The 21,888-nt window shown below is 42.9% G+C and overlaps 1 protein-coding gene across 3 annotated transcripts in view; it reads right to left on the bottom strand.

The window, feature by feature from the left end:
• Pitpnb (phosphatidylinositol transfer protein beta) overlaps positions 1-21,519 on the bottom strand; it is a 53,537-nt gene extending 32,018 nt beyond the window's left edge. For 2 of the 3 annotated variants that reach the window (XM_005344214.3, XM_026784612.1), the window contains exons 1-7: positions 21,427-21,519; positions 17,400-17,430; positions 14,489-14,634; positions 6,335-6,426; positions 5,735-5,742; positions 5,006-5,080; positions 3,967-4,050 (exon numbers count right to left, since the gene is read on the bottom strand). In XM_005344214.3, coding sequence (XP_005344271.1) covers positions 3,967-4,050; positions 5,006-5,080; positions 5,735-5,742; positions 6,335-6,426; positions 14,489-14,634; positions 17,400-17,430; positions 21,427-21,446 — 456 coding nt within the window. In that variant the 5' untranslated portion in view covers positions 21,447-21,519. The remainder of the gene's footprint in view (positions 1-3,966; positions 4,051-5,005; positions 5,081-5,734; positions 5,743-6,334; positions 6,427-14,488; positions 14,635-17,399; positions 17,431-21,426) is intronic. The other variant, XM_005344213.3, reaches the window with a different exon arrangement.
• Between the last annotated feature and the right edge of the window lie 369 nt (positions 21,520-21,888).

Here is a 21,888-nt window from a genome sequence, read left to right as displayed (position 1 = left end):
GATCTCTGTGAGTTCGAGGCCAGCCTGGTCTACAAGAGCTAGTTCCAGGACAGGCTCCAAAGCTACAGAGAAACCCTGTCTCGAAAAAAAAAAAGGGTGGGGGAGCGATGGTCCAGGATGGCCGGGAGCATGACAGGGGGACAGAAGGAGCACACATGCAAACCCAAAACCGCGTGTTTCTTTTTTCGACATGAGCTTGCATAGGTTCACCTTAATAAGGCACCTTCACCTTTCTTTCCTGCTCTTCCACAGGCATAGTGCAGAAGCCAAAGGAATAAGCTAACAGCAAGACTCTTTCCCGAGGTCCAATTTCTATGTAGAAAAGACAGACACATGAACCAAGACTGTGACCCAAGAGTGTGATGCACGCATGAAAAAGGTGTAACACACAGTCCCTTCAACCACTGCAACCCTACTCATTTTTGCCTTTCTGGGCCTGAGTCCTTGGTGACCTTTTGTCCCCTGCAGCACTGTGAACCTCTACAACTTAGCTAGATCGTGGTACTGGGCTGACCTTACCCAGACTGCAAAGCACTGCCACTGATCTTGAGTATGCAAAGTGTGCACTGACATATTGCCTGCTATGACAACACTGCCCTTTTAAAATTGCAAATACATTCCTTTAAAAGTATCTTTTATTTATTTATGTGTGAGAACTTGTGCAGTTTATGTGCACCAGGTACTCATGGAGACCAAAGTGTGTCAGATCTCCATGAAAATGGAGTCAGACAGTTGTGAGCTACCTAATGTAGCTGCTAGGAACTGAATCCAGGTCCTCTGTAAGAGCAGCAGCTCTCCAGTCCCTCAAGCTAGGTTTTTTTAATGTTACATCTGACATCCTACATGGTATCAGTTGCACTTCCATTATCAGGACTAAGAAAGCACACAGACCAAAAGACCCTGAGATACTAAAATGTCAAAGCAGCTACAATGCCCAACAGTGATGAAAGTTTGAGCAAAATGTAATATTTCATCCAGTGTGATTTGGTCAAGCCTAAAAAGATGAACACCAACATATGCTACAATACAAATAAAACTTGAAATTATGCAGTCTAAGCAGCATCCAGACACAACAAGCCATATGGTGCAAGAAATGCCCAACAGGTAAATCCCAGTGGTCACAAAAAGCTGGGGTTAAGAAGGAATGGGGAATAGGGGTCTGGTGATCAGCAGTGAGTCCATCGGAACTAGACAATGATGGCTGTATGCCCGTGAATACTCACTATGCCACTGCATTGTACATTTTTAAAGGATTCAAAAGTTAACTTTTATGTTGTGTGCATTTTATCACAATAAAAAAACGCTACTACAAATTCAATATATTTTAAATTTGCATTTACTCATATCTGAAGTGTAAATTTGCAAATAGGAATTATGAACCCTGGAAAGCAAAACCACAGAAAATTGGGCTTGGGGAGATGGGTCGGCAGTTAAAAAGCACTTGTTTCTCTTGAAGAAGATCAGAGTTTCCCACACCAAGCAGCTCACACCCTGTAGTAACTCCAGATTCAAAGAACCTGATACCCTCTTCTGGCACCTACATGCACATGTGTGTGCACACGCACACGCGCACACACACACACACACACACACACACACACACACCTTTGTACACATACAATTTAAGAGAAAAAATGCAGGTGAACACACACAGTGTATAGTGACACTGGGGCAGCCACCTGCACAGTGCAGCTGGCAATAACAGCCAGGCCTGCACATAGTAATCTAGTTACTACAAGGTGCCCATATTTGATGTGGGAGTGACTTCTTTCTAATCTGTTGCTTTCATTGGTTAATTAATAAAGAAGCTGCTTGGCCTTTGATAGGACAGAAAATTAGGTAGGTGGAGAAAACAGAACAGAATGCTGGGAGAAAGAAGCAGAGTCAGGCAGTCGCCATGATTCTCCCACCGGACACAGACGCAGGTTAAGATCTTCCCTGGTAAGAAACCTCATGGTGTTACAGGGATATTAAAAATGGGCTAGATCAATATGTAAGAGCTAGCCAATAAGAGGTTATAACTAATGGGCCAGGCAGTGTTTAAAAGAATACAATTTCCGTGTAATTATTTCAGGGCGCCGCTCTTATTACTACACATATTTAGTGCTGTGTGGTAGTCAGCCTCATTTTGCACAAGATTAAACGGCTGTGCACAGGGAGGTCACAAAACCTTGGCAAAGATCAAAGAGCCAAGAGATGGCAAAGCCATTGAATGTAAAACCTGTTTTCAGAGTACGCATTCTTGGCCACAACCATCCCCACCAAATCACAATGCCCAGGTTCAATCCAGCCCAAACATCATCCCATAGAACCATTTGTGCAGCCTTTGCAAATGCAGGGCCTTCTCACCTGTAAGACAGCAGAGCAGAAGGCTGCCTTGGCCACACTCTCACTGTCTACTTTTTGTTCTAGGACAAGAACGAAAACTCCTCATGCTCCCAGAAAAGCCAGACATGCCCTATATTCTACCAAACCACAAAGTTCCAGGTTTAGTTGGTGCCACCATTCTATTCTGATTGGCCAACACATCACTTCAAATAACAACGTATTAATGCTGTTCCCAGGGCACCCAACACTTGGGTTTGCCAAGGGCTCACCACACTGCACTTCCACCGTATCTGTGACCAGCTAACCTGTTGACTAACTGCCTCTCACATCCTAGATACTTCTCCTTTCACCACTCTTTTACATACAGTAAATAATGGCTAAAAGACATCCCCAACAAAAAGAACAGACACCATTTGAATGATCTCACTTGAGCAGATTAAAATAGCCTCCTCCTTTACATAATTTCAAAGGTGAAAATATCCTTGAAATTGAGGTAACTTCGTATCACAGCACAATTAAAAACAAACAAACAAACTCAAATTAGGATCACCCCACTATTCAGTGCCCACATATTTATCTTTATTTTTATCGGTGTGTGATGGTGCATGTGTTTGCAGAGCCCAGGGGTCAGCCTCAGGCATCGCCGTCTGGCACTGGGACCATACTCACTAAACCATCACCCTAGCTCAACACTGAAATTCTAAGTAGGGAGAGTCCCGAAAAGAGCAGTGTCCAGCATAGTAACGATCAACTTCAACCCCGGGTGTTTCTGACAGAAATCAAGAGACTTTTGTTTTAGATTTACCTTTATAATTTGTATATGAGTTATTTCTGTTGAGTTGACAACACTGCTCAAATTCAGAGACCACACACTAAAACCAGAAATGGTAGGGGACACTGAACAACCAAACCAGGGAAATACCAGCAGAGCAGAAGACAATCTTTGGCTATCACAGCTATAAAATCAATATAGTACCTGCATGCTATAGGCCTGAGTTAGTATTTACCAACTCCAGGAAACCAAAACAAGTGAGGGTCTTCACCTGGCATGGGGAAGGGAGATTAAGTGAGAGGCAGGTACAGATGCTTACATTTAGTAAAAATCAAGACAGCTAGTTAGATGGCTCAGTGGGTAAAGGTCAGCCCCATAACCACCAATGTGAAGGTGGAAGGAGAATCAACTCATGGAAGTTGTTCCTCTGACCTCTGCATGTGCTGTGCATTAAACCACACATAAAATTTAAAATAATCCAAATAGCATGCTAGCTGGTTAAACGATCATATAAATGATTCTAAGAGGACTAGCCTTAACTGAGCTAATAAAAACTTAGTAAGGAAGTTACTAAGTGAGTAAGGAAGATTTTTACTTTCTTACTCATACATAAAAAGTATAAAAGACCTGTGTTGACTTTAAAGCAGTAAACAAAAGTGTTTTGGAAACACTTCTTGAGCAAACGCTCTCTAACATAAGCAAGGCACTTTTTCCTTGCCTACAGCACAGGAAACGATCACCTTCTCTTCCTCCAGTGCCTGTGTTGTCCAGACCAGACCAGTGTAGAAATGCAGACTATACAAAAGACAGAAGGTAACTCTGAGATGTGAAGAGGACATATCAAGATGCCATCAAATAGTACTCACTGCCGGTTCAACTTGACTTCGATCTGCAATGTCTATGTGGACAATTTCAACAGTTTTCCATGTGTTTGGATCTAAACCATGAACCTGTGAGAAACAAAATACTTTAGTGTGTTCTTTTTCAGGAAAGCACTACATTTCCATATGTCATCTTAGCCCGAGTATCTTAGAATATAGTATTGGATAAATTACTATTTTAGAAAATAGCAGCTGGTAATCTTGACATCTAGACAGTTTTTACTCGTTGTATTGCTTCCCCAGTGAGGGGTGGATGTATACATGAGAAATCTGTCAGGGCAATTTTATAGTAGAGCTAAGAGGTGATTTGTGTAACAAAATGTGTTTTGCCTGTTTAATGCAAATGATATAAGCACAGTGCTTGGAACCCTTAAATTCTATGCTAGCAAAGGTAACACGACAACCAGACTTCAACAGGCTGCACTAGGGGTTAGAAGAGTAGTTTTCAATGCTGTGACCCTTTAACACAATTCCACATGGAGTGGTGACCCCTGATCATAAAATTATTTTTGTTGCTACTCCGTAACTGTAATTTTGCTACTGTTATGAACAGTGAAGTGGAAATAAACATGAGAGTAAACAACCGCCCTGGTGAACAGAGGGAAACTGTCTAATACCCCAAGTAAGGATTGGATGCCACACCATCTGTGAGTCATCCACATCCTCCTTGCTCCATGTAAGAGAGCTGCTGATAAAAACAGTGATCTCAGAAGAGTCCACTCAAGCATGAAGGCAAAGACTGATAGAGGAAGCCGATTTGTGTCTGGCTTGCTTGCCTCACCCCAATGACATAGACATGCTGCCAGGAGCTTGTCTAATCCTGGGTCATCATCGCACTAAGGAGAGTGGACTGTTTTCAGTAATCCCCTTTCCCACAGCCTTCTTCACTCAAGTGAAGAACTGGTACCGTGAGCTGGCACCATTCTGATAGGGCTGGTGATCAAACCCAGGGCCTTATACATGTGGACCAAGCCACCATGAAGCAGCTACTTGCCGGCCCTTTCAGTTCATAGTGGAAACTTACATTTTCTAATGTTCCTAAGTCAGGTTTGTGCCATGTTTCAATTTTGATGAAGAAGTCATCTTTCATATATTCATTCTGCAGAGAACACAAGAAAGTGATGCATCCTTCACAGTTCTTCGGGAGTCTTTCCTCGCACAGTACCCCAGTGTGGCCCTCTTTCCAAATCCAAAAAAACTCCCCATTTTATTTAAATTTTATTTTTATTTTATGTATGAGTGTTTTGCCTACATCTATGAACATGGGCCACATATGTTGTCTGGTACCTGCCAAAGTCAGAAGAGGGAATCAGAGACCCTGGAACTTGATTTACGGATGGTTGTGAACCACCATGTGGGTGCTAGGAACCGAACCTGAGTCCTCCAGAAGAGCAACCTTCTTAATTCAAGTGCTCTTAATGGTCAAGATGAATCTCCAGCCCCAGCTCCTGATTTTGGGGGCTTGTTGAGTACAGCAAACGACACTTGCATAATTCAAGTACTCCCACTTGTCAGGCAGCACAAGGGCAGAAAAAAGGCAATTTTCTGAGCAATTCTGACATTCAAAGGAGTAGCAAAAGCAGAGCAGAACCAATAAGAAGCGTGAGGCAAGCCTAGGACATATGAGGTGGGAACAGCATAGGAGGACACAGGACAGGCCAGGAAGCAATGGGGGCTTAAGCAAAAAGTGAGCAGCAGCTAGGAATCATTAGGATGCAAAAACAAAGTTTAAGGAATACTGTGTGCTACTCACCGTTACAACTGAGGCAGAGAGAAGAGGCGGGCAGCAAAACAAGAAAAACTTCAATTAGATGGAGTCAAAACAGCCTGTCCCCGTATTTAATGTCAGGTGGACTAACATATAACATATCCCAAACATATAGCACTTCTTAGTAGCTTATATCTTCAAAATGGTCCCAATACAGTGACACCAAGAAATCCTCAATTTAGATTATAGAGTACAAAGCAGTATTTCCATCTACCTTAATTTAAAATAACGTTAATAAGAATATTGCAAAAGCATGACAACATATATGAAGACAGTTTGAGTCTTAGAGTGCTGCTGGAGCACAACAACAGACACTCTGGGTGTGCATGACTTTTATTATTCTGTGTTTACTTGATCTTCCCAAAGACAACAGTTAGCAGGACTTCCATATGGCTGTCATCTGGGAACGGGATATGCATAGATCTAAGAAGGAAACCAGTGGTTCCCGCGGCCATCACCCACGCAGTAGTCAACTACCTAACACCCTATAGGAGGCTTTGCTTGGTCTAATCCTCAAGACCAGGGCATTTAGTGTCCCTCTCCTCATAAAAGCAGCAGGATGCAATACTGCTGGAACCAGCTTACTTGTTCTACAGTAGGGGTAAGCATTCCAGGCTTTCTCATGAAACACCAAGGAGCCCTCAGGAGCAATCATCCTTACAAATGCAGGAACTTTGCTGTAAGGAGAGAGATGTTGGATACATTTTCAACTGTACCATCATTTTTGTTTCTATCAAAAATGTTATCACATTCTAAATCTGATGAACTATATAGCACTAACAGTTTATTTCAATCCCAAAATAATCAAATTATGCAAATATTGCAAAATATGCAATCAAATAGCAAATTAATGTTAAAAAATGAAGAAAGTTTAGCTATATAAAAGAAGTTACTCTGTGTGTGTGTGTGTGTGTGTGTGTGTGTGTGTGTGTGTGTGTGTATTTTATATTTTGGTGGTACTGGGTATGGTAGGGAAGCACTGTACTACTCAGCTTCACTCCACCCTTTTAAATGTGTGTGTGTGGTCCTTACCATCTACCGAGTGTGAATCAACTTCCCACAGGTGACCGAAGCTATCCAGCCCACACACTGCCACAACACTGGCATTCACGTAGCCAGGCTTCCCCACAACAGAAGCATGCCATAAGTGCAGGGTTATGTCTAAACAGCAGTCACCTCAGCTCTCAGGAGGCTCAGAAAGGAGTATTTCCATGTGCTCGAGACTAGCATGAATTAGAGTGAGACCTTGTCTCATCAAAAAAAAGCCTGGTGTGGTGGCACATGTCTTCAATCCCAGCACCGAGAGACAGAGTCAGCCAGATCTCTGTGAGTTTGATGCCAGCCTGGTTCACACAGTGAGTTCCAGGACATCGAGGACTATGTAGGAGACCCTGACTTGGACAAGAAAAGAAAAGAATGGAAAGGAAAGAAAAATGTAAGTTCAAGAAATGGCTGTTGCTAGATGCCTCAACTGTGATCAGAAGAAGGTTAAATGCAGGACTGGCACACACAGGCTTGTGAAAACCCATCAAGAACAGCACCCGAAGACAGCTGATATACTCTTATAAACAGAAAGCACTAGTCGCTAACAAGAAGAAAACTGGTCTTTGCAGTTTATACAAAAATACTGATGAACTGAACATGCTTATGACAGAGACACTGCCACACAGACTAGACTGAACTCTCAAATCTACCTTCTAACCTGTCAACACTGGGCACGCTGCTTAGATCTTCTAGTTTGGAGTTTGTATTATCTACCCTAAAGTCACAAAAATTGAAACACAATGTCTATGATGTATCTAGAATTTTGAAAGTCCCCCCGCCCCAGCCCCGAAAACTGGCTGCCGAGGTTAAAGGGAGGTGCTTTTCTCATTTAAATGCCCCAGGAACACCGCAAGGCAAGTACTGTTCCATTATCTCAGATAGCTAGTAACTCAGATGTTAAATCATAGAAGCCAAACTACATCATACCCCCAACTTCAAACATTTTATATATTCTTTACATATCATAGTAAAAGTCAAACTTATTTATTTAATAAGACAGAGAACAAAGCAAGCAAACTTGGGAGCCAGGAAGGACTTCTGACTGGATTAAGAGTGAGCAAGTTAACAGGAGCCATTCCTAAACTCAATGCTGGAGGCTAAACAAAGCACCCTTGAGAAGCCTCACACCACCCAGAAAGCTGTGCGGCATGAAGAGAGAGAACCCAAAATGCCAGGCCCAAAGGACACGACACAGGTGGAGTACCTAGCTGGGGAGTTTCACTATTCAGACAAATTCCATCACAGGAAAAATATATATAGTTTGAATGGTGGGGCAAGCAACAATCCTAGGGCAGACATAAAGAATTTTCCATGTGCTTTCATGCCCTTCAAAGATAACAATTAAAGCCGGGCGATGGTGGCACACGCCTTTAATCCCAGCACTTGGGAGGCAGAGGCAGGCGGATCTCTGTGAGTTCGAGACCAGCCTGGTCTACAGAGCTAGTTCCAGGACAGGCTCCAAAGCCACAGAGAAACCCTGTCTCGAAAAACCAAAAAAAAAAAAAAAACAAAAAAAACAATGAATGAAGGTCAATTCTCTGAGCATTTATTCTTTTCAAATTGTAGGCTAACTCACACCAACTTCAGAAATATCAAGTCAGGATAACTAAAAAGAATGTTGTCTTAAAGTCAAAGGCAGGTTGGGGAGAAGTATGAGACCCAAGCTTCATCCCTAGAACCTATGTAAAAAGTCAAGCATAAGCTTATAATCTCAGCTCTGAGAAGCTAGAGAATGGAGGATTCCTGAGGCTTGCTGGTCAGACATTGGGCAAGCTCCTGGTGCACGCCTCAGAAGACAGGGTAGGGGCTGGTAGACATCTCAGTGGGTAAAGGTTCTCGTCACCAAGCCTGATGACCTGAGTCCAATCCTTAGGGAGAAAGCTAATTCCCAGTTGTCCTCCAACCTCCCCATGTGTGCCATGGCACACATGCACACACATCTCATCGCTGCCTCGAGGCCTCTACACATGATGCACACTCATGAGCATGTAAGCATGCATATACACGCTCACCTACAGATGTACTGCACGCACACACACAAAGAACATCAAGTGTAAACCTCACACAGCTAAGAAGTAGAACCGACAGTCCTCATGCAATGTGAGGTCCAACAGAGCATAATGTAATACCTACGCATAATTAGAATACACTTCATCTCAGAATACGGCAAATAACCTGTCAATTGTTCAGCCAGTCAACTAAGAAAAAAAGGTTGGCCAAACTCCCTAGGGATTACATCAGAAACAGTTTTATTCTACAAGGCCCAATAGTGGAAAAAGTTTAATACCTATAAACCAGTATAAAACCTGCATACTTCCCAGTGTGCATACTCAAGAAGGCCAGAGGATGCTAAGTGCCCTGTCCTATGACTTCCCACTTTATTCCTCTGAAAAAGTCTCCCTACAAACCTGGAGCTATACTGAATGCCACCAAGCTCCTGTAATCCTCCCATCTCTATCTACCACAGGGCTGGGGTTCCAGGTGTACACAGTCACATCCAGTTTTTCTGTGAGTGCTGGGGATTTGAACTCTGATCCTTATTTTTGCTCAACAAGCACTATGACCCAACATGCCCACTTCTAATATTTTTCCACCTAGCCTCGACTGTCTCCTATCATAGTTCCAGAAGACTGCTTCTCCCATTTAAGTTCCTTTTTAAAATCTCAGTTATGAAATTTCCATTTCTGAGCTAGCTGCTCCAAACTCACTATAGGTTTGCACTTAGTATAAGAACATTCATGGGTAAGCTTCTCTTCACGACTAGTAATGACTAGATAGACCTGGGAAATGTGTACCTGGAATAAGCAAAATATAATTTAAATTCAGATTTTAAGAAATCTTCATTAGTGGACATTTTTCACATTCTTAACAAAGCAACTAGAAGTTAGCTATCATTTTTCCTCTATCTCTTATCTCATCTATCTTAAATTATCTATCTTCCTCTATCACGTTGATTAATGAAAATCACTTTAAAAGTTTAGAGAGCCTGAGAAAAGGAAATGACAGTAAATAAACTTATGAAATGAAACGAGGCCTTCAAAGTTCTCTCCTTTCTCCTTCCCTAAGCATTCACGAGACAGTGACTGCTTCTGATGTTTTTAGCAGATCTCATCTCAAAGTACCCTGTCTAGATGTGGGCTGGCAAAGAGAAGCCCATAGCATGAAGGTTCTCTCAGAAGGCACGCCTCTGTCACACACTTTAAGAATATTCAACCTGGGAATCAAAGTCAACTGCAGTATTTTATTCTACTGTGTTGAAAGGAGGCTATATTAAGATCTGATCATAATGGAACAATGGTCATAAACCCATTTGTTCCCAGACAGGGCAGCTAAAAGACAAAAATGCTACATGTGAATGCAGGTGTCATCAGAAGCCAAAGGCATCAGATCCCCAGAGCTGGAGCTGAAGTTACATGTGAGCTGTCTGACGTGGGTGTTGGGAACTGAACTCCAGTCCTCGGCAACAATACAACTGAGCAGTCTCTCCAGCTCAGGGTAGAACACTGTCACAGAATAATAGGAAAAACAAGAGAGACTTACATGGTTTAAATGACTAATTGTCACGCTGGGGGTTGGGAAACAATGAACCAACAGGGGCAATCCCAAAACAGCTGTCCTTTCAGGAAAGAAGCAGAAACAATGGAAGACGAAAACCAAGAACCACACCACTGGGCAGAGCATGTTGCAGGAGAGGAAACAGCAGGACAGCAAGGCCTGAGCTATGGCAGTTCCTAGCATGGCTACTGTAGTGACCAAAGGAAGACGATGACCAGACAGGGCTGCCAGTGAGGTATGGGCAGTCAGAGACTGGATGGTTGGCATGCCAACAAGCTGGACCGTAAAGCTCATTTTTTGTCTTACATGGAAGCTGTGGAAAGCTTTGAGAATGAGAACAATACAACCTGGGTCAAATTTTAAGATTACTCTGGCTCTGTGTGGAAAATTAAACCAAGTGGAGGAGAGGGCAGAATGAATGGCGGGGCGAAATCGATTCCAAATGGACAAAGACCTAGCTAGCAGTGAAGGGCGGCATGTGCCGGTGACTTGGGATAAGCACAAACAAAACCAGTAAATTGGAACTTCATTTAAAATAATAACAGTAGCATAATAATAAACTGTTGTGGCTTCACGAGGTACTCCCTAGAAAATAAAATTAGCCCAGGGAATAGGGGAGCTCTTCAAACCACTTCTCTGATAGGCTTAACACTCAGGTGTCCTGCACAGTCAAGAGCGGCAAGGCCCGGTGTAGCAGTGCAGTCTACAGCTCTAACACTCAAGGAGGCTGAGCAGGAGGATCACAAGTAGAAACCCGACGTACACGAGACCAGTCAAAAGAACAAAACACCAAAAAACCCAAAATAATAATTGAACAGTATTTTTTCTTCATACACAAGTGGTTATATTCAAGAAGCCAAGGAGTCTAGACTTTGGTTACTGTGGGTCAAGTGAAATACAGAATGTCACAATTTGATAAAATAAGGTGTTGGTGGTCTAAACAAAATCTTCGATTCTACTGATATTAAGTGGGGACAGGGCACACAACTTAACTAAAAAATTAACTGCTAAGCCTATAAACAAGGCTAGTGGGCACCACCTAAAATGTAACACAAGGCCCTGGAAGGGCCTGTACTGACAACAGCCTTTCCTAGGATCAAGGCTTTACTTACTGCTAAGTCATCTGTGCCCTTTTGTAATGTGGTTATCAGTGTGACAGCAATGAGCCTGAGAGGCCTGCCTGCATCCCATAGTCTCTCTTGCTCCCTGACAGTAGCAATGGTCTGTATGGTCTCTACTGATGGCAACATTCTGGCCATCTCTCCCATGAAGTTCCATCTCTGTTGCCCTCTCTCCTGTTCTTCTACGCTTCCCTGTATTTCTATCTACAGCTACCATTTTGGACAGGGGCTGAAGGGTCTGGTAAGAGTGGACACAAAGTCAAGCAGCCCTCACCATCCCGTTAGCCCCTTCTGCTCCTTCTCAGGGGACCTGTGCTCACTGAATTCTCAAATGGGTTCCGCAGGCCTGGTACTTCATACTCAGAGCAAAAAAGAAACTAAAAGTCAAGCGTATGCAAGTCTGTCACTTACTGACCATGGCAAGTGTGCATTCCTATGACTTCTTGGCAAAACTCATCAACTGTCCATGTCTCAGGACTTGTACACAGAAAATGTAGGGTGACTCTGGCTCCTTCACTGCTCCAGGAGACTAGGAACACAGGAAGGCTGGCTCCAGAGAGCTGGTACTACCAAGCCTCAAAGTTCTATCCTGTCCAAATAAGCTTTTGAGCAATAATACCAACTGCAGTGACCGTATTTATAGCTCTCCTCAACTAAGAGTTACTATTTATGGCTGGAGAGTTGCCTAAATCAAATGTTTCGAAAGTGGTATTTAATAGTCTTCTTTCCCATAAAAATGCAATCACCCATATCTCAGCAGCAAGTGATAAACATTCCTCACATTTTAATGACTTTCTAGGGTTTTTATCTGATTAGGTTTTAAAAACACGGAACACTGTATGAATACCTAATGGCCCAGTAATAGACCTTTTCTACATAACAAGGTGTCATTTTTCTAATATCTGAACCTTTAGGTTTCAAACAAAAGATATTTCACATTTATTTCAAGAGGTGTTCTGGTTGGTTTTCTATCAACTCGACACAAGCTAGTCATTTGGGAATAAGAACTTTTAGGAAAAAGCCTCCACCAGATTGCCTACCGGCAAGTCTATAATGTAAGTGCATTTTCTTGATTAATGATTGATGAGGAAGGGCCTCCAGCCCCCTGGGGATAGATACAACCCCTGAGTAGGGAGTCCTAGGTGCTACAGGAAAACAGACTGAGCAAGCCAGGGGGAGCAGACTGCTAAGGTGGTACTCCTCCAGGGTCTGCTTCAGTTCCTGTCTTGACATGCCCCTTTGTAAGTCAAATGAACCCTTTTCTTACCCAGCTATTTTTGGTCAAGGTGTTTTGCCACAGCAATGCAACAAGCTAATGTTCACATTGGCATTGTAATCTACACAGGGTTATCACAGACCAATACGACAATGCAACAAGCTGATGTTTTCACATTGGAACTGTAATCTACACAGGGTTATCACTGACCAATACAACACATTAAACCTCCAGCTTATTTTAGCACTCCCAGAAGGAGTTCAGTGCTTTTAGTAAGTAACTTTTAGTTGTTTATAGAACTGAATTAATGGATGAATCAAAAATTATAGTCAAAGAGAGGCTGCAGAAATGGGTCAGTGGTTGAGAGAACTTGATAGAGTTTAGTTCCTCCAGCACACGCATCTGGTGTATCACTATACCCTGCAGCCCTCCTCTGGCCTCCACAGACAACTCCTCTCTTGTGACACACAATACACACACACACGCACGCACGCACGCACGCACGCAAATATAACTTTATAAAAGAAAATAATGATAAAACTTAAGTTTATTCACCTAAGTTCATCTACAACTTCAAGGTGCTTTAGGAATACAAGTAAGATTTACTTGAATGTACAGAGAAGAAAACCAAGATAAGCAGAGAAGCCTGCCCAACCTTAAGAGACAGGGAGGGGGTCGCAAATGATTCAGAGCCATCTCTACTATCAGGTATGCATTTTCTATTGTAAAAAAAATATCTGAAGGAAAAGGTATGGGTAAGATTCAAGACTCCAGCTTAAGAGGAATGCACATACTCATAAAAAAAAAAAAATCAAAAATGGAAACTGGCAAAAATTTAAAACAAAAATTTGGAAGACTAGTATATGGAACTTTGAAGGACGACTGAAACCGTCATGGCTTTCCAGTAGATCCTTCTTTGTCCTAAAGGTACAGCCATCTAAGACAACCAGAAAGTATGCTATAACACAAAAATGTACTAAACTATAAATTATCTAAAATTATAATTTTCATTCCCTACCCTGTAGGAAACAGGTAAATAAACTATGCTGGGTCCATGAGAACCTGACTTCAATCCCCAAAACCATGTCAACATGCCAAGGAGCAGTGACCTATACCTACAATCCCAGTGCCAGTCCAGGTCAATACACGCCCTGCCACAGAGGGACCATCATCCTGAGCACAATACTGAGCTGTATTCTGGCCTCCCCACAAACACTGGCACTCACACTTAGTCAAGAACCTACACACCCACCCACATTAAAAAAGAAAAATAAACAAACAAACAAAAAAAAAAACCCAAAAAATAAAAAAGGATGAACTAGGATCCAGAAGGAAAAACCCTTAAGTATTTCAAGTGTTTCTCCTTTTAAGAATACTGATGGCAAGGAGTGAGGATGAATTACATATTTTTACTTTATGTATGTGAGTGGTTTGCCTGTATGTGTACTACATGTGTGCCTAGTACCCATGGTGCTGGATCTCTTGGAGCTAGAGTGGTGGATGGCTGTGAGGCATCAGTGAGATCTGGGAACCAAACCCAGGTCCTCTACAAGAGCAGCCAGTGCTCTTGACCAGTAATCTTCTCTCTCCAGGCTGAGGATGAAGGTTTAATTTTTCAGTCCGCCCCTCTGTTTGAACTTGTGTTATAGACAGATGGATCTCTTTTATAATTTAGTATCAACATAAGGGGGTCCACAATAAATTGAAGCACAACACATCGTCACCACATATTATAGCTCAGCAGGCCTACTCATCAGGAGGTTGCCAGGTAGGTACTGCAGGTCACAGGTGGAGCCCACTTGCCTCTTCAGGTGGTAGATTTTGTGTGTGTACTGCCCCTTCTCTCCGTCCTCCTCATACGGCTCGTTCTTCAAGACCTCGATCCCTTCTCCTCCGCCAGTCTCATTCTTACTGGCTTCTGCGACAGAGTAGAGCTGTCCAACCTGGTACTGCAATTCCAAAGAGCAGAATTTTACCAAGTCAGTAAAAGCTGCACAACTTTCCTATGTTAAAACTTTAATAAAGATGATAAAAGTCCAAACCATTCAGCATGTGTTCTACATGAAAACAGAACTCAAATGACAATGTCGGATGATCACATATTTCCATGGTTCACAACCAAAACTTACTAATATTTCACTTATATAACATTATGTATCAAGAGAATGTCAGCACTTAGTTCAATTTTTGAACCCTGAATTTGTACCCTGTGAAACATTTTTATGTTTCTTACATCTTAGATGTGTAACCTTAAGGCTGAGCAACCCACTAGCTCTCCATTCTCAGTAATGAAGAGTATGTTGTGCAGCAGTAAAAGCCTCAAGAGCTTTTTTAGCACAGCTCTAGGTCTCTTCTATGATCAAAGATACATGTGCCCATTTGGCCCTTGCTCCGCTGAAATGATACAGTATTGGGTATCCCAGGTCAGAACTTTTCAACAAAATTCTCCAATAAGCACAAACGTTCTAGAAATATAAGCATATAAGCATGTAAGCATTAGCATGAAAGGCTGGTTAGTGCTCAGTCATTCCTCTTTCAAAGTGAACCAGGGATCTCCGTGGTAGGGCAGTTCCCATGAGTCAGCAGTATTGAACTGTGCACTAACAGTCACCATAAGGGGCAAAACCGAGGCTCTTATGCGCTCACTTGTTCTAGGGACTAAACCATGGGACTACTGCCAATCTCTTCAAATTTGATTAAGACAGCTTATTAAAGCAGTATTTTTCTCCTTTATAAGCTTATTTTCAAGGTAAAGGCACAAAATTTTACCTCTAGAACTCATAATTCAAAGCTAAAATTATACTTGAGAGAATAAAAGGATCATTAAAGTTCAGGAAATACTCCCATCTGGTGTTCACAAGGGATGCAATTTTGTGCTGGCTAGCTTAATAGCCCTACCCCCAAGCAGCATTACTCGATTTGATTTGGAAGGGTCTGAAAGGCTGGAACTAAAGAAATTTCTCAGCGCCCCCAAGTATCTACTTAAGACTCTGCCTGGACTGAGCTGGGCATGGTGGGCCACACTTTTAGTCCCATCACTCAGGAAGCAGAGGCAGGTAGATCTTCATGAGTTTGGGATCAGCCTGGCTCAAAGAGTTCCATAGAAACCTTGTCTCAAAAACCCAAAACCAACCAACAAAAGAATCTGGACTGCAAGGGAAGCTGTTCCCTGTTTTCTGACATGTTGCCTGGGTTAGTCTAATGCCAATGTCGTAATTCTTAAGTCCTTCACAACCTACTTTCAATACATCAGATTTCAAAACAGGATTAAAATGTCTTTAAAACAGAGGACAAATTTGGTCTAACAAAAATCCATGAAGAAACAAAATTATTGGAATCCCCAGGGGGGCATGCTTGTTAAATCTGAGTATAACAAAAATCTGAAAAAAAATCTGAGGTGACAATATCAAGACTCCAGATTTCAATAAGTTGTTTCAATCAACTATCCCCCAGCCCCAATAAACCCTACAAAATAAATGTCAAGTTCCACCTCTGAGTTCAATTAATCAATTGTACAAACAAAGCACAGGTTTGTGATGTGATGAAACTCCAGCCCTATTGAGTACACCACACAGCTGTACTCAAGACCACACAACCAAAAAAGAAAAAAGAAAACTGATTTTAGGCGGTGGTGGCGCATGCCTTTCATCCCAGCACTTGGGAGGCAGAGGCAGGCGAATCTCTGTGAGTTCGAGGCCAGCCTGGTCTACAAGAGCTAGCTCCAGGACAGGAACCAAAAGCTATAGAGAAACCCTGTCTCGAAAATCAAAAAAAAAAAAAAAAAAAAAAAGACCACACAAAAACAGCTTCTTCTCAGTTCTGTTTTTGCCTGTCCTTCTGTTACCTGTCACTTCTTAGCTTATCAGTCTGCTCTGTCCGACATCCAACTCTCTGCTTTGGGTCTACTGTCAGCTGAAGAACTAATGTACACGTTCAGAAGGGCCCTGGAGTTAAGCTACACCTGCCAATTCCTCAGACACCTGTACTGCAGGATGTGGGTTTTCTGCTAATGCCCAAGACCATAATCCCGATGTCAGCTGATGGCAAGATCACATCTAGAATACCTTCTTAGTGCAGAGCACCAACTACGGTGCATGTGCAGTGAAACCAGCGGTGTAAAGTCATAAGGTCACAAATTAGCATAAATGGATACACTGGGAATGTTTAACCTGTTAAAGTAGAACAGAGGTCTTGGGGGTGGCAAGGTTGGCAGGCAGAGGCACCAGCAGAAACGCTCAAGTGTTACGACAGGAGAAGGCTCAACTCACACGTGTTACAGAAAAGCAAGTTCTACGGAAAGACAAATGTCCAGTAGTAAAGGAGGCTACCTCTCTCTCAGCAGCAAACTCTCTCACATAGGAAATACTTAAATTGAGACAGAAACCTCATTTTTCTGGGATAGTGTTGAAAGAATTTCTACATTGGTAAAGCTATTTTCTACCGATTCTTACAAATAAGACAATATAACAGAAATTTATTTACAATTATCTGTAATATGACTCATTTTGTCACAAAAACTGGAAAGAGAAAGAAAATGAAGGCAGAGAATATAACTCATTGGTAGACTGCTCGCCTAGCATGTTTGAGGCCCTGGGTCCAGATGCCAGGACTGCACTAAAAGAGAAGGCAAAAGCAAATGAATATTACAAGAGCAACATAGACTAGCAGAGCAGTAAACCACACCAATGGGATGCGCAGAACCAAAACAACTTACCTCTTGAACAGAACACGGCAAAACCACACGACTAAAAAGAAAAAGAAAAGAATATACATTACATACTGATATGGCTTTAAAACACAAATCTCTAGACTAATGCAACCTCAGTAATTTCTTTTCTTTTTTTTTTCTTCTTTCTTTTTGAGATGGGCTTTCTCTATGTATCCCTGCTGTCCTAGAACTTACTCTGAAACCTAGGCTGGCCTCAAATGCAGACAGAGATCCACCTGCCTCTGCCTCCTCAGTGATAGGATTAAAGGTGTTTGCCACCACTGCCTGGCTTGGAATTTTAAATTTAGTGACACAGTGGACAAGAATGCCATTTATGAGAGAGGGTGTTTGCAAGCCTAGGACCCTAAGGGTCTCAACTACAAGTCTAAGACTGCCATTGTTGAACTTGGAGGGCTACCCGCTTCACTGCCACAGCACCTGAGAAACAGGGTGAGCAAGCATGAGCAAGGTCCATCATCTGCAGACTCTCTGGTCAGGCCACTCTCACTCACCACACGGATGCTATCTCTGGTACACATGTACATTTTTAAAGGTTTATTTTTATGTGTATGAGAGAGCACCCACAAAAACCAGCAGATGGCACTGCAGGCACAGGAGGTCACAAGCCACTCAACAGGGGTCTTCTATGCATAGTTTATCTTTGATATTTCTCTCAGAATACAAACATGCCTTCAAGTCCACAAATGACTGTTTCCAGAAAAGTCCCTCCATAACCTAATTACTCAAGTTCACTGGGACAAAAGTGAAGGGCTTTAGAACAAGCAGAAACGCCTGTGAAGGAGACAGCCTCACACCTTACAAATCTCATACCCCTCCCACGGCAGGGCCAGTGGAAGGTGAATCTGTGTGATACTGTCCCTATTCGGGCTAGTGGACATCACAAAGGTTATCTTTAGAGTTCCATTTACTATAACGCAGTACAAGACAACAACTCAAAGTCTAAAACTACGTTGTGTTTTATCAGAACCTCAGTTTTTACCTCCAGATTTTTGACAAGGAAATCCCTTATTTCTACAAAACAGGTTTACTGTTATTTCCTCCCCTAGTACAGGTCACTGTCACCCTGTGTAACAGTGATCTAAAAACCATGGACACCCAACACTCAGAAAAGTCCCAAACTTCTATTTCTCATGGGAAACAAACATGCTGTTAAGTTCCTCCATAAACCCTCTGCCCCTCCAGTGCACAATAACTTGCTGCCTCATTCCACAGGACATAAACTAGAGAAAGGCAAGTGAGAAAGAGAGGTTGAGATACCTTTTTCAGGGCCTGTAACATAGGATAAAGAATTTATTAAGTTCATTAATGAAGCGATAGAAATGCTGGAGGATTTTCCCCAGAGTGACATAGCTATGGCTGATCTCAAAGACCATCTGTAGGTGGCTGGGAACATGAAGAATAAGGCAAAGAATTCTTCTGAGGAGCTTTTCAAGAATCATTACTATTAATGTTAAAGGACTGAACAAAGATGTAGGACTATAGAAAGGAAGAGATGGAAGAAAGGAAGTCTTCACCAAAGTTTTACGAAACCAAAGAATCACAGCTGGGTAATTTTAACTTACTAGCAGAAGATGCCATTTATATTTAACAACACTCTCAGAGAAATCTCTTTCATGAAACAAAAGTAGCTATGACATTTAGAATGCTAAATCAAATTCACAAACTTCTCTAAAGATCCTCATCAAAGTGTTTTTCCAAACAGAACCAGCAACAAACACTTTAAAATCAAGACTTTACACTAATGGCAACTTCATCTACTGCTCGATAACTGTAGGAACCAATCTACCCTGAGAGTCGTCTCCTGTCTTGTCTTGTTTGAGAACAGTCTTACTATGCAGCCCTGGCTGCCCTGGAACTCACAAAGATCATCTCTCTTGGTGCTGGTATTAAAGGCATGCATCACCAAACCTGGCCCTGGAAGCTATTTTTAATTATTTGATTCTTATTTTAAAAAAACAGATGTTTTATATTACCTAAAAAATAGATGTTTTAAAGATGACAAACATCTATGATAGTATTTTACCTTACCAACATCTTCATACAGGAACCACCTACTCATTGTCTGTGTAAGTGAATGGAGTTGACTACAGAAAATTCACTTCATTTAATGGCACTGAGTACTTACACTGTACTGAACATAGAACACATTAACAGGAAACAGTCTTTATCTTAAAAGCCTAGATGGAGAAAAAAAAAAAAACTAGGAGAGACCACCATGAAGACTAAGAATCAAAAACTTTAACATACAATGCTTTCAGAAAAATAATCAGATGTTGGATAAATATCATCATTTATTAACTCAGTGCATTTAAATGTTCACAAAGTAAAGCTCTGCAAAAGACAGGGCTGGAGAATGGCTCAGAGGTATTGCTCTTGCAGAGGATCTGAGTTCATTTCCCAGCATCTACATTAGACAACTCGCAACCACCTCTAGGTCCAGTTCCAACTGGAGCCAATGTATCTGGCTCCACGGGCATCCATACTCAGCTGTGCGTCTACAACTGACACACACTGTCATGTCTGTCTCATAGTATCCTGTCTTAATATCTGCCACTCGAATAATAAATGAGGTGATGCTTGCAAGAGACATTATTGAAATCACTTGGAAGAAAGTTTTCATACAAGTTCAAAGTTCAGTACTATGAATATGCTTTAAATGAAGATCTTTGTTCCATGCAGAATGTAAAAGTAAGCCTTTTTCAGGTTCCCTGTCACTAACAAAAAGTAGTGATTGTTCAGGCCAGATATGGTTCAGCAGGCAAATGCACTTAACTCCACAGGACCCTAACGGGGGCAGAGAACTGACCTTCGGAAGCCTGCTGTGGCTCCTGCCTGTACGCACGCGCAAATGTAATCTGTCATCAATTCATGAACAAATGTTTGCTGAGGGGCTGGAGAAATGGCTCAGTGGCCTTGCTGCTCTTTCAGAGGACCTGAGTTCGGTTTCCAGCACCCACATGGTGGCTCATTACTCCCCTCCATGCCCTCTTCTTTCCTTCGAGAGCACTGCACGATGTGGCACACATGCAGGCCAACATTCATGCACATAAAGATGAATCTTAAAAAAACAACCACCACCAAATGTTTGCTAACCATCTTAAAGACTTTCTAAGAGCCAGGTATCAGAGTGAGTATAGTGTGCACAATAGAGAGAACAGGAAGACAAACAACATAAACTGCCCGAGGTGGTGAGCTACTAATTTGAGGAAAAAGCAGAAAAGAAAACAGACTGGCCCTGAGTTAAGCCTATATGCAGAGCAACAAAAGATAATAAGGAGATCTTGTGATGCTGGGATGAGCAAGAGGAAATGTTGATGAGCAGAAAACAGAATCTGGGCTGTGTTAAGTAGAGGCACTGTGTTACTGATTTTTTGTTTGTTTACACAAGTTGACATTAATACAGATAAGCTGCCTACACAGCTAAATTAGGGCCTTTTAAAAAAATAATTTGAAATGAAAGTGGTGGGGCGGGGAGAAGAGCAACAACAAAATGGGTCATATTGAAATCCCTAATTGCACAAGGAACACTGATTCAGGTGACAGCTGAACATTCCCTGCCACCAGTTTCCTGTAATGTTCACGGCTCTAAGAAGGGGGAAGCTACAACTTTTCAACAAAATCATGGGACCAGTCCGATGCACCTGGGGATATCTTCATTTGCCACACCATGTGTTTAACGCCGCATCTAGACCGGTGAAGCAGGTGGGGCCAGTGTCGCCTCATTTTAGAGGCCAGAGATAGATGGCAGGGAGATGTGCTAGGGGTCAGGTCCACTGAGTCCGCCAGCGTTCTGGCATAAACTTCCGGGCGACCCCTCTCCGGGCACTCCCGGCTCCCACGGGAGCTGGCGCCGCTAAGCCAAGCGCGGACTACGGAGGGCGGCGTCTCCGCACAGGGCCTCGGGGCTCCAGTAAGGGCTTCGCAGCGTCCCGGGAGTGCCCCCCACACTGAGCCAACCGACCCTCCTCAGCTCGCGTCCCGGAGCCTCACTCTAGCCCACCGACCCACTCACAATTCCTTAATCAGCACCATCTTCCGGGAACCCCCTCACAGTTGCCTCCGCCGCCGCCGCCACCGGGCCTCTTAGCACGCATGCGCAGCCCGGCCTCCCAATGGTCCGAGCTCTGCTTGCGCATGCGCGTTCGCACCCTTCCGCCGCAGGCCATGGCGTCAGAGCGCCGGGGGGCTAACTCCGCCTAGTCCACATCCCACCCTCTGCGCACGAGGCCTCCACTGCGGCTGCGCGGCTCGTTGGCGCGCACGTGAGGTGTGGGCCGCGCTTGCGTAGACTCGGCGAGCGCTGGGACTGCGTGGTGTCTGACGTCCGTGCCCCAGGCCGCTGCACGGGCGTTTTCGAGTGAGTTCTCCAGTCGGGGTCCCGGACGGCATTGTGCTGTGACTGGCTTTGCATCTCCTCGCTGCTTCCAGAGAAAGATCTCTTCTGACAGACATCTCGCTTCCATCGTGCACTGTA

This window comes from Microtus ochrogaster, chromosome 2 (genome assembly GCF_000317375.1).
Source record: "Microtus ochrogaster isolate Prairie Vole_2 chromosome 2, MicOch1.0, whole genome shotgun sequence".
Classification (NCBI taxonomy): Eukaryota; Metazoa; Chordata; class Mammalia; order Rodentia; family Cricetidae; genus Microtus; species Microtus ochrogaster.
Note: the sequence above shows the minus strand (reverse complement) of the source record. Positions and strands in the feature narration are given on the sequence as shown.